Source organism: Stegostoma tigrinum, chromosome 23 (assembly GCF_030684315.1).
Source record: "Stegostoma tigrinum isolate sSteTig4 chromosome 23, sSteTig4.hap1, whole genome shotgun sequence".
In the NCBI taxonomy this organism is placed as follows: Eukaryota; Metazoa; Chordata; class Chondrichthyes; order Orectolobiformes; family Stegostomatidae; genus Stegostoma; species Stegostoma tigrinum.
The window spans coordinates 33,560,516-33,574,122 of NC_081376.1; the positions used below are offsets into that span (position 1 = coordinate 33,560,516).

At 40.2% G+C, this 13,607-nt stretch overlaps 1 protein-coding gene across 3 annotated transcripts in view; it reads right to left on the minus strand.

The window, feature by feature from the left end:
- capn15 (calpain 15) overlaps positions 1-13,607 on the minus strand; it is a 281,287-nt gene that overhangs the window by 216,969 nt on the left and 50,711 nt on the right. For 2 of the 3 annotated variants that reach the window (XM_048552366.2, XM_059654055.1), the window contains exon 2: positions 11,485-11,571. The exons of the other annotated variant lie outside the window; for it this stretch is intronic. Coding sequence is in view for 1 of the 2 variants with exons in the window: in XM_059654055.1 (XP_059510038.1) it covers positions 11,485-11,571 (87 nt within the window). In the remaining variant the exon portion in view is untranslated. The remainder of the gene's footprint in view (positions 1-11,484; positions 11,572-13,607) is intronic. 3 annotated transcript variants of the gene reach the window in all.

Below are 13,607 nucleotides of genomic sequence, written 5' to 3' on the forward strand. Positions count from 1 at the left end.
TGCAAGGGGATCAGGATTCAAAAAGAGAGGCAAGTGACTAGACAGGGTGGGGTTGCCTTTTTAGTGAGAAATGAAATTAAATCAATAGCAAGAAACAAAGTAGGGTCAGATAGCATAGAATCTATGCGAGTAGAGTTGAAGAGCTGTAAAGTAAACAAAAACCATAATGGGAGTTATGTACAGGCCTCCAAATAGTAATCAGGATTTGGGCCACAAGATACACCAGGAGACAGAAAAGGCGTGTAAGAAAGGCAAGGTTACAGTGATCATGGGGGATTTCAATATGCAGGTGAACAGAGAAAATCAGGTTGGTAGTGGATCGCAAGAAACGGAATTTGCAGAATGTCTACAAGATGGCTTTTTGAAGCAGATTGTGGTGAAGTCCACTAGGGAACAGGCAATTCTGGATTTAGTGTTGTGAAATGAGGCAGACTTGCTATGGGAGCTTAAGGTGAAGGATACCTTGGGACGCAGTGAAAAATTATGATGGAAATTAGTCTGCAATTTGAGAGGGAGAAGGTGGAATTAGATGTTACAGTATTACAGTTGAAAAAAGGCAAACTGCAGAGGCATGAGCTGACCAGAATTGACTGGGAGAGGAGCCTAGCCGGAAAGACAGGGGAATAGTAATGGCAGGAGTTTCTGGGAGTAATTTGGGAAACAGCAAAAATTCATCCCTAAGAAAAAGCAGCATACTAAAGGGAGGATGAGGCAACCATGACTTACAAAGGGAAGTTAGGAATAGCATAAAAGCGAAAGATAAAGCACATGGCAGAGGACAATGGGAAGCCAGAGAATTGCGTGAAAATTGCTGAGGTGGTTGAGAAAGATCATTGTAATGATCGTCCCCATGGCAGATGACAGGGAGATTCCCTGCAGTTACAACACTGAACTTGTTGAATGACCCCAGAATCCCCTAGATTCTTTGTCACATGCTCTTCTTCCCAAAGAAAGAATGTGAACTTGCAGCCTTGCTCAGGTTGCATCTCTTCCACGTTTGAGCAATTCAGCAAGGAGTCCATCAACTCCACAGTTTTAGTTGTTTAACAACTGTCAAACGGCTTTTGTCACTTACACTTCAGACCAGGAAGCATCAACACTAAGCCAGGGTTTTTAGGAATGGATTGAAGTCATTTGCATCGAAAACTGAGTGTCAGTTGAGGAGCAGTTCAAACTCTCCAATGAATAATGACTGCCAATGTGTCTTGTATTCCATTTCAAGCTTGGATCTCAGCAGCATGGGCCTCAAGTGTTTGGACCTTGATTTTGGTAGTGTAGAAGAAGCCATGCATGTCATTGGTATCTGTTGGTTACTGCATTTCCATTAGTTTTCCTTCCCACTATCTGTTCTTTAAGTAATGAGCTTTATACTGTACCATTGTTCTTTGCTGCCTGGAGGACTGCTGCTTTTCTTGAACCATCGTGGAGTTTCCAGTAAACAAAAATTCTGTGTTTCCTATCAATTAGGTCTGAATCTCTCAATTTCTGGTTTGCCAAAATAGCCATGTTTCCTGGTACAGATGATGAGAAGGCGCCGGTGTTGGACTGGGGTGGAGAAGGTCAGAATTCACACAACAGGTTACAGTCCAAAAGGTTTATTTGAAAACCCAAGCTTTCAGAGCACAGCCCCTCTGTCAGGTGAAGTCATGGGGAACCAACACACTTCTACAAGATCCCCTCTATCAGGCTCCTACACTCTAAAGAAAAATGTCCTAGCTTGTCCAAGCTCTCCTTAAAACTCAAGCCCTTGAGTACCTTGGCAATATCCTTGTAAGCTTCTTCTGAACTCTTTCCAATTTAACAACAGCCCTGCTATAGCAAGGTGACCAAAACTAAACACAATACTCCAAGTGGGGACTAACCAACATCCTGGACAACTGCAATGTAACTTCCCAACTTCTATACTCAATGCCCTGACTGACCAAAGTGCACCAAAAGCCTTCTTTACTGCCCTGTCTACCTGTGACTCCACTTTCAAAGAACCATGTACCTGAACTCCAAGGTCCCACTGTTCCACTACACTCCTTAAGGCCTTATCATTCACCATAGAATTCCTACCTTGATTTGACTTTCCAAAATGTGATAACTCACATATTAAATTCCATTTGCTATTCTCTGCCCACTTCCCCAGCTGAAGATCTTGCTGCAATTTCTGATAACATTCCTTATAGTCCATGATACTGCCTATTTTAGCTTCATCTGCAAACTTACTAATCACGCCTTGTACATGCTCGTCCAAATCATTGATACACATAACAAACAGCAAAGGGCCCAGCACTGACCCAAGGCACACAGCTAGTCACAGGCCTCCAGTCCAACAAGCATCCTTCCACTATTACTTCCAGCTTCCTACCATGAAGTCAGTTGCGTATCCAATTTGCCAGCTCCCTCTGGATTTCATGTGATCTAACCTTCCACAGCGGCCTACCTCGTGGAATCTTATCAAAGGCCTTACCTGAAATCCATATAGACTACATCTCCTGCTCTGCCCTCATCGATCTTCATGGTCTCTTCCAAGAACTCTAACAGATTTGAGGCACGATCTCCCACGCACAAAGCCATGCTGACTACTCCCAATCAAATCCTGTCTTTCCAAATGCATGCATATTTTATCTCTCAGTATCTTCAAGACTTCATTGGCTACAAAGCCGTTGGGACGTTGTGAGATCATTAAAAGGTGCTACACCTTTTTACTTCACCAATAAAGTCTGAGCAAGATGAGTAATTCTATTCAGTCACCTTTCACAATGAAGCATTATTGCAATTTCTACTCTCCTACTCCACCCTCGCAGACATACAGGTGTAATGTTTGCAGATTATATCAGATCTGAGCAACCCATGGAATATTCTAGAAGTGAAATATTCTAGAAATAAGTAATAGGAAAAATCCCACAACTACAGGGCTTGGAAACAGGAAATCAACACATTGGGATTTCTAATAATAACTATCATAGTCAAACCTTAAGTTCTGTTTAACCACAATTCTTCACATGAATCATACAGGATTCACAAATTGAAAATATTCATAGTAAAAATGCAAACCTCTTGTTTTCTTCCAACGGTTTTGTCTTAATTAACAATCACCACAGCTCAAGCAACAGTGACACAGCACAGTCAGTTTGTTGCTCCACTATTGTGATCACAGATAGCTAGCCCCGGTGGCTACCCGCTGACAGGGAGCATATCGATCAATGTTCCACTAATGTAGTTGGCCAGTCAGCCCTGGGACAGAAAAGGTTGCACAAAATTAATCTCTCTTGCATTTGCTTTTGTATTTAGCAACAAAGGATGGAAATAAAAATGAGCAGTTCCCATTTACATTGTTACAGCAATCCAAGTCATGAGCAACTTTATAGCATCTGTAACACTAGGCAGCAAGGTAACTTCAGGATAAGATTGCATGAATTTGATAAAATATTGTTACAGCAGGTTTTAAAGCCTATTCTGAATCCGAGGATTTGTCAGGAAGGATCTGCTAGTGGATCAGAAGTTAAGATAATGAAGCTATTATTTATATGCAGGCTTTTACTGTCTCACACAAGGTACAGGAAATAAGTCAGTGAGGTCAGGATTTATTTTGACTGAGCAACAAAAGTGAAAACAAAAGACAAATTATCACAAAATGGCACAGAAACCCTCATCATATTTAACAGATCTCATTTACAGCTGCCTCTTACCTCCACACATTCTTCCGTTATTTGAAGGGTTAACTAGTAGTGTTTTTCATATTTTATTATTTCAGTCTCTTCAGAAAATTTACCATGCTCCTATTGTAGTGACATTGCATCACACTTCTTAACCTGATCATATGAATAAACAGAATGTCCGTTCATTATAACTAAGGCACTGTGCTAATAAAAATAGTTTCAGGAAAGTTGTCTTTGGATTTTCTTCATTACAATTCTACTTGCACCTTCCTACTGCGAATGGCCACATCCAGAGCAGGAACCACCAGTATTGCATGCAAAAGGAAAACCTGACAGTTTAACTTTCAGATGTGCATTACTCTGTAGCTGGTTTTGACGCTGTAATAAGCAGAAGTAGTAACAGTTCCATTTCATTCCTGTTTTGTATCCTCTCTCATGACATTTACTAGCAATATGGAGGGGGAGCTTGTCGTAATATTTGTAGGTTTGATAATGAATCCAAAGTCAAGACCAAGGTTAACACAGATTGATGAGATTTATGGGAAATTGACTAATTAGATAAATGATAAGAAACTACTAATGGATCTTGCCTGGAGACAAATGTATTCTTACAGTCAGGATAGTAACTAGAGAATTTGAGCAAAGAAATGGAGTGAGATATCAAGAGGTTGGAGAAATACAGGACAGAAAAGGACAGAGAAAGAATAAAAATAGGAGAGATGACAAGATAGAGAACTGTTTCTCAAAAGCACTGTTAAACCAACTGGCCAAGGAGCATTGCTTCCTGACTCCTGGAAGTCATTTTTTACTCTCTTACATTGCACAGTTTGTGGCCCGCAGTAATGACCAGTATCAGTGATTGGTCTGCTGTCCATGAGCCTACAGGCTTACTTTGTGGCCCAAAGGCCATCAGTGCTTTCAGTAGAGGTAAAGTAATGAGAATATTCTTGAGTACCGAAGGCCATTTCTTTTACCTTATTGCTTCCTACAAGGAAATGCTATTTAATAAAAAAGGCATTCTAAAAATTAATCTGAGCTTCAGCAAATGTTCCTTTTTTTTCATAGAAGAATGGCAGTAGACGCAGTCATTTGCACGTAGCTCAGAATACGTATACTGGGGCAGGAATGGATCAAGATGCTGTGCATTTGCAAGGTTGTTTCCTCCTCACAGTGACAAATGTTTGGGTATTACTGACAGAACGAATGTGTTGCAATAGGCCGTTTGTCCCTAGCACTGTTCTGCCTGACTAATTTCTGCTATAGCACTCGGGAAGTCAATACAGAGATATGATGCAAAAACAAACAAAAGGTCAAATGACAATCCAATCTGATCAAATCCGCCTCTGCTCCTTCAGCTACCGGATTAACTGTGTTACTGTTTGACAAGATGCTTCCATGACGGATGAAGTTTGATCCAGGTCCCCAGTGCATGTAGGAAGCAAACAGCACCAACTAAAAATTGCTGGACAGCTTTGCGATTTTAGAATCCTACAGAATACATACACTGAGAGATATGACACGAACTAATGTCAGACAAATGCTTAGAACACTTCTGGTAAAAATCTTAAGAGCAAGTGATGCAGAAAATTCATGACGATAACAGATAGCTAGCTGCGTATAGCTCTATATAGAGCCCTATAACCCTGCTAAAAACTGGCCTCCAACAGCACTGAAAAGGTAGTGGGATGTTGATGTGGGGGGCACGGCGGGGGATGGTTGGTGGTGGTAAAATGCTCCCCTAACAGTGCATCACCAGTTCAATTGAAGAATTGTAGGAACCTGTACAGGCAATTATTTGTATGAAGTCAGCTATACAATTAACTGTGGATCATCAGTGATCATGTCAGAAGCCACAATGTGTTCAAAAAAGCAGTCTTTAATAAAATTTTAGCTTTCCTCCCTTCCTGAGGATAGCTACATTACTGTGGATCACTCATTTAAAACAAGCATCATAACCACCTCCTCTGTTATATGCATGTCTAGATTCCCACTAATTGCATTTAAACTATTCACTTTGAGCACTCTTTATACAGCAAGTTCCACAGTCTCTCCATTATTGAGTAAAGAAGCTTCTTCTAAATCCGCTATTGGATTTCCTGATGACTAAGTACTGATTACCTCTCATTACTTTCTCCCCAAAAAGAGTCAACATGTCCACTCTATCAAAACCTTTCTTAATCTTAAACACCTGTGCTAGGTCACCACAGGTCTTCATTTTGAGAGAGGAGAGCCAACTTGTTAGTCTTTACCTAATATGCATCCTCACCAGTGCCTCTATCAAAACTGCACATGATCTTCTAAATGTGATCTAATCAAGATTGAAAATAAAATTGAAGACTGCTGTACTGTAATTCTCTGCCACCTAACTGAATCCATCTAACAGATCATTAAATATGCAGTTTTCCCACTTTGCATAAAGTTAGCACATTTCACAAAGCATTTATGCAACTTAACTTTTCTAATAAAGTCCAGAAAACACATGATCTTTAAGCGTCCATTTTGTGACAGTCACTGCAGGGCTTTAAACTGCAGCATTTCATAGAGGAATAATACTGTTCTGTTCAGTACATAAAACGAGAGTCCAATAACTAGTTCACTCTAGAGTACGACATTCAGTTTCAGTTCCCAGCTTTCCAAAGATACCAAGAAAGCTGAAATTTTGCCAAACACCTCCATCACCTCCCCAAAACTATACTGGTGCAATGGTTAACCCTGTGAGGAGAGGGGGTTTTTGAATAAAATATCAAGATAAACTAAACACACAAGTAACATTGTTGATCATACTTGTGGATACAATTTCAGATCAGAGAGGAGAAAAATCTGGGGAACGTGGGCTAGAATGTCAAAAAAATACATATTGAGAGTTAAACCATACTAAAACCACATATCTTTATTTATTTTATTACAAGGCTCCATTTGGAATTTTCAAGGAAGCAAGGGATGCTTTTACAAATGTTTAGCTACGCAGTCTGGAGCATGATGGAATCTTTTATTCATTCACAGGATGAGGGTGTTGCTGGCCAGGCAACATTTATTGCCCATCCCTAATTGCCCAGAGGGCATTTAAGGGTCAACCACATTGCCGTGGGTCTGGAGTCACATGTAGGCCAGACCAGGTAAGGATGGCAGTTTTCTTCCCTAAAAGGATAATAGTGAACCAGATGGGTTTTTCCGACAATCGGCAATGGATTCACGGTCATCAGACAGTTAATTCCAGATATTTTATTGAATTCAAATTCCACCACCTGCAACGGTGGGATTCGAACCCAGGTCCCCAGAACATTTTCTGGGTCTCTGGATTAACAATCCAGCGATAATACCACTAGGCCATCGCCTCCCCATTTACTGCATCTTCTGCTTATCTTTGCCTTTCCCAAAGTGAACTGATCAAACCTTTGTGCCTGTGGTGCTCCAAGACCAGTCATCAAAAGACAAGGTTGAGTGCCCCAAGTTTGATCCTTGCACATTACAGGAATAATCCCGATATGCGCAGAACCTGCCTAAAATTGAGACCAATACTCAGACTGGGGGAACCTGGGAGTTGGAAACAGTGCCCATAAGCTTTTAATGACGAGTGAGAGGAATCACCTTATCTAACAAATCCTCTCATTAAAATAACTGGGATTGAGTCAAACTACATCCACGCTGTTTACAAATCGTACAAAACAAAAATGAATAAGTCATCACATATGATACCACTAGAACCACTGCCTCCCTCTTCCTTAAATGCAGCTTCAACAACACTCAGGAATAATCCAGGACAAAGCAGCCTTTTTGATTGATTATGGATGTGGTGCCATTCACTCCCTCTACCACAACACATTTGCAAGTGTGTACCATCTATAAGATGCACTACAGAAATTCACCAAGGTTCATTAGACAGCACCTTCCAAACCCTATGACCACCAGCATCGTGAAGGACAAGGGCAACATGTACATGGGAGTACCATCACCTCCAAACCATTCACCATCTCACCTTGAAAACGTGTCACTATTCTTTCACTGTTGCTGGTTCAAAATCTTGGAACTTCCTCCCTAACAGCATTTTGGGCCTACCAAACGAACTGCAGTGGTTTAAGAAAGCAACTCATTGCTACTTTTTTAAAAAAAGGCATTGGGCAATGAATGCTAGACTAGCTGATGGAACACACATCCCTTGGAGGATTAAGAGAAACTTCAATTGCTTTCCATACCACAGCACTACGGTCAACTTGCTCATCCACCTAACAAAGTCAATTCTCATCTCCACAGACATGAAGAATGCCAAGCCTGTGGAACAGAAGCCCACCCAGCATTGCACCTACGAAAAAAAAAAGAAAATGCTGGATAAACTCGGGAGATCTGATAGCATCCATGGAAACTGAAACAGAGTTAATACTGCAAATCAATAACGTCTTGACAAAAATGCACATGGGATCTCTTTACCTGTGTGACTTGCAGTAACACACTCACATCCCTCATCACTAACCAGGTCCACTGCACTTTTTAGCCTAAGAAGCATGACATATCCAGATTCAAAAAGTGTGCAGCTAACTCAACACCACCCTGATGCCACAATGTCTCCTCTTCAAATTTCAACATAACAACACTGATCTGACATTTGAGATGCAGTCACCTATTACAAATATTGTTGCTTGGGATCACAGTGCTCTCCTTAAACTCCCTCAAGACTTGTACTGCCATACCTATCCCTAAATCTTAATTTATTTAATTGCTTAATCTATATTTTAACCATTTAGCTTATACTTTATTAAAATTAATTTCGTTTACCAAGTTTGTTATAAGTAGACTAACTTAAATATTTACATGCATTACGAACACCTCATCGTGTTGGAGGCACGAAGCAGCACCTCCTTCAGCCTTTGCACCAAATGTTCAACATTTAACACTATTTACAATGCTCTACTGGTCTGTCAACTAATGACTGCAACCCTTCCACCCACTTGTTGAACACCACTCTGGGAAGGTATTGCTGGTGCACATGCCTATCTGAGCATTAAGAAACTGTGCACTCAACAGTCAGCATAAAAGGTGGGAGTTCAATATATTCCCCTGATATACTACAGATAAAAACTCAACACTGGGCAATGTGTAGACACAGCAAAAGGTCTCCTTCGAAAGAAGTTCATTCTGTTTTCTGACCCCCATCACATGAATGACTACCCTACAGGTACTTAAAGTTGTACAAGTTCAAACATAGTTAAACATGCATTGCAAAATTAATACTGACAATTTTCTAACGATCATTAGGTTTAATATCATACTCATTTCAAATTTACAACAGACCAAATACGGAAGAAAAATACCAAGAGAACTGCAGATGCCATAAATCAGAAGCAAAACAGAAATTGCTGGTAAAGCTCAGCAGATCTGGCAGCACCTGTGTGAGAGGAATCACAGTTAACGTTTCAAATCCAGTTCTGAGGAAAAGTTACTGGACCTGAACATTAAGTCTGATTTCTCTCCATAGATGCTGCCAGGTCTGATGAGCTTTTCCAAATATGGAAGAATGCTTAGACATAGGAGTAACTTGGCAAAGTAAGCAACCTGACATTTTTTTTAAAAAGTAAACTAAGGTAAAAACATCCCAGATTATGCAGGCAGAAGAAATGGTGTTAGAAACTGAAAAGAACTTCAATCTTGACTTCTGGAGATGAAAAAAAATCCACAATCAGGAAAAGATGTACAATTATAAAGAATGGCCCAATCAATTGCCGATTCAGGTTGAACATCAAGAACTACAATTTCACAGTCAGAAGGCCTTGATATCATCGCACAAAACAAAATTTGCTTGCTAGTGGTTCCTCTGTCTGACCTGGCCAACATGAACATTTGCACCTCCAGCACAAGCATGTGGAATACCATGATTTTGCATTTTATGGATGAGCTGTTACCAAGCAGACAAAGAACATAGTAAAAAGCAAAAGAACTGCAGATGCTATAAATCAGGAACAAAAACAAAGTTGCTGGAAAAGCTCAGCAGGTCTGGCAGCATCTGTGAAGGAGAAAACAGTTAACGTTTCAGGACCGGTGACCCTTCCTCAGAACTGATGGTGGCTGAGAAAACATCAGTTTCTATGCAGGAAATAGGGAGGTGGGTCGGGTGGGGAGTAACCAATAGGATAGAGCCAAAAGAGAGAGAGAGAGAAAGACAGTTGGATAGACAAAGGAGTTGTTAATGGTCAGGCTGGGAGGGTGAACAGTTGTTAATGGGGACTGTTAGTGACTAACAACAGGAGGTGTGTATTGGCAGGCTATGTGGGAACAAGGCCTGGTGTGTGGGGTAGGGGGCTGACAGATGAATCATGGATGTATGTGGGTAGGGATTGAACGAGGGAGGAGGAGAAGACTGAGTCAAGGTAAGAAGAGATGAGTTCTGTGGGGCATGAGCAGGCTGAAACTATGGGTCTACCTGGACAGTCTTGTCTGTGGATTTTTGGCAGGAGACAGAAACGAGCTATGCACTGTTGGAGGACTATTAGCTTGGAAGCGGATGATCACCCCCCCATCCGCTTGCAAGCTAAAAGTCCCCAAACCCTGCTCAGATGCTGCCAGACCTGCTGAGCTTTTCCAGCAACTTTGTTTTTGTTCCTAAAGAACATAGTAAGTCAGAGTCTAACTGATTCTCATCTGCATATTTATTTTCACCTTTGATATTTGATTCTGGAAAACAAAAGGGCATTTAACTTTTGAAAACACAGAAGGTAATTTGTTTTCCTGACTCCAACGTCAGTAATATAACTCACTCAGATCTTGAAATCATACAATGAACATTAGCGCCTGAGCTCACTCTATATTTGTGTGACAATGCTCTTCCCAGCCCCGCATGAGGCATCAGCCCAATTAACATGTATAAAATTCATACCCTAATATTCACACAGTTTCAAATAATCAGAGGATCTCCAGAAAACACCACTTATGATTATCAGGCGGCAGTCAGGAGACATAATTATCCTGTCAATGCCTCAAATGGTAAAAGTATTTCCCAGTACGTCATGGATCCACAAGGAAGACGAATGTCAATAGAATCAATAATGGAAGCAGAATTAATAATAGCTTCTATAGATATTTGAGAAAGACTTAGACAAATAGAGGGATAGGTTAGCATAATGGGAATGGTACAGAGAGGCAGTCACACTGGCCAGGTGGTCTCTTTCTGTATTGTAAGATTCTGAAACTCTACGTCTTTAGTTTGATGTTCAATCTTACCCAAACACACGACAAAAGCAATCTTTAGATTACAGTTCTATGCTGTGTGTCTTTTCATTTAAGCGGCATGAAAGCCAGAGCTATGGGATATCTGAAACAAAAGCAGAAACCAGACTGTCGCAAAGACTTCATCTTTTGAAAAGTAAGAGGGCACAGATTCTTGGCAATTGCCTGTTGAAGGAATTTCTGTTCTCTCTGTGTACATCAGCAGTTAGGTCAACTTTCAGATCCTGTGTAAAAGAGAGGCTAACTTCAAATGTTCAGTGCAAATTGTTGAAGGGCAATCCAGCAGTAGTCTTTAAAATGACTAAATGCAAGATCTAAAAATTACCAAAATTACCAACTTAGCTTAAGTTCTTGTACGGCAGAGAATGTTAGAAATAATCAGGAGCAATTTACCTACTCCACTACAGAAGTGTGACAGTTAGTCATTGGGGGTCTTTCAATTTTAAGCAGAAGTACTGTTTCCCACCTCCCCCCCCAACCAAGGGTGATCAGAAATATCCAAGAACAAGTCTACTAATTATTATTCCATACCTTTCAATGAATTATATAGCAATATACCAGTTCCAATTCACGTATGGTGTTGATGGTTTGGTTATCATTTGGTACAATATTGAATACTGACCTTCCTGTGTGAAAGACACCAGTCCGACCTACAGGGACAACAAGTCGTTCTTTAGAATTGTAGTGGAACGTTCCTGTCTCTGCGTACCTGAAAGATTTTTTAAAAAATTATTTTTAAGTCTGCTAATTTCCTTTCTCATTTTATCCTCCATCTAACAGTAAACATTTACTAACAAGCAAGTCTGATAAAAAGAACAATTATCTTATCAGAACTTCATTAAAACATAAGCCAACTGATTATTCTGATTCAATAAACTGAGGGAAGGAAGAGTGGGTAGACTTATTGATTTCAATAGGCCAGTGTATCAAGTATTTTGATTCAAAAAATTAAGTTATACAAAGTTCAACCAAATAGCATTCCTTTCATGCTCAGTTTAGAAGATAAATTTCATAACTGAGATTCAAGTTTTGCTCTTGCCCATCCAATAATCCAATTTGCTCTCAATTTTTTGGGCTCAATAAAGCATGGCCATTATCAATTCACCACAAAATTCAAACTGGCTGCTGTTTCTCATTCAATCAGAATCAATAGCCCTTGTCAAAAGGGAGAATTTCACAAACTAACTTCAAATGTCAGAATTGCTGCAGTTAAAATGCCTCCGGGATAGAATGATATAACTATACTTAGACACTATATTTAATGGTACAGTTCAGGTGAGTTATAGGGGAAACATTATGGTACATTTCAGAAAGAAAAACTAGAAGTGATCATTGCTAAAATAATGTCAATAGCCTAAGACGTGTGCACAAACAGCAACTTTATTTCCTATAGTGAAGACTAAGTGATGTGCCTGTGTTTTGCATCACTGGTAGTTTTTATCTATTTTGACCCCTCCAATTTTCTTTTTCTGAATATCTTGCTAGGTTAGCTTTCTCTACATGCTTCCATAAAAAGAAAGGATTCAGAATCTCCTCATCTCAAGGACTGACTCGGAGCTAGCTAGCAACAGCCAGTGTACAGAAGGAAAAAAGCTTCCATAGTGCCAGAAGACCATAGGGCTGCTTCCACATCAGAGAGATGACCGTTGGAGAGCTTAACCCGAGGGTCACTATGCCTCAGATGAGATGAGGTTGAGAAGATAGGACCTTCATGATGTCCCTGTTTGGCGTGGGACCTGAACCCATGCTATTGGCATCACTTTGCATCACAAACCAACCATCCGGCCACCTGAATTAATCGTTATGCTGTGTTGCCCTTTATTCCCTAATCCAAATCCAAATCCTTTCCCTTTGCCCTCATCTGATCAGAATATCACAATTCCCTTCTCATTTTTATCTTTTCTTTCCTCCTTTTTATAACTTATTCCCAAAATCTGCAATCCTGGGCTCTTCCCTCTCTATTTTTCAAGAACTGCAACTGAAAAGGCTATACCTAGGGTCCTTTGAACCTATGATGTTGTGTAAGCAGCAACGTGTACACTTTTCACTGTACTCATTGGAGTTCGTGACAATAAAGCTAATTCTAATTCATCTACATTTTGTTTTCCCATGCTATAATTCAACATTTAAAGGATTTCCAATTGCCAATGCTTATCATCATGGTGGGCCTGGAGCGACAAGAAAAGCTTAGTATTTATGTGACACCTTTAATGTGATAAAGCATCTCTTGGTGCTTCAATTATCAAACAAGATTTAACATGGAGTTAAATAAACAGATAATGGGGCAGATGACCAAGTATTTGGGCAAAAGCTTAGATCTAAAGATGCGCCACAAGCGAGAGGCGAGAGCGAGCAAGAAAGAAAGAGATAGGAAGGTGCAGGGGTTGGTGTTGGGAATTCCAGAGCTGAGGGCTTTGACAGCTGAAAGATGCATAATCAGAATTAGGAATAAGCAAGAGGCCAGAGTGCAGCAATCAGAGAACTGTTGAGACTTCTTTATTCTGTGTTAGCTCAATACTAGAGGGTGGAATAGCAGCAATCACGTAGCACGGAGTCAGATTCTGATGACTAACGTCAACCAACATTACACAAATGGCAAAACATACTCACCTGAAAAAAAGAATAAGAGAACTTGCAGTGAAGAGTAGGGGAGGACAAAAATTATTTAAAGTAAAGGCTTATATAATTCAACATTCAAGATGAACCCAGGATGAAATTACAGTTTTGTACTTTAATAGGTACAGT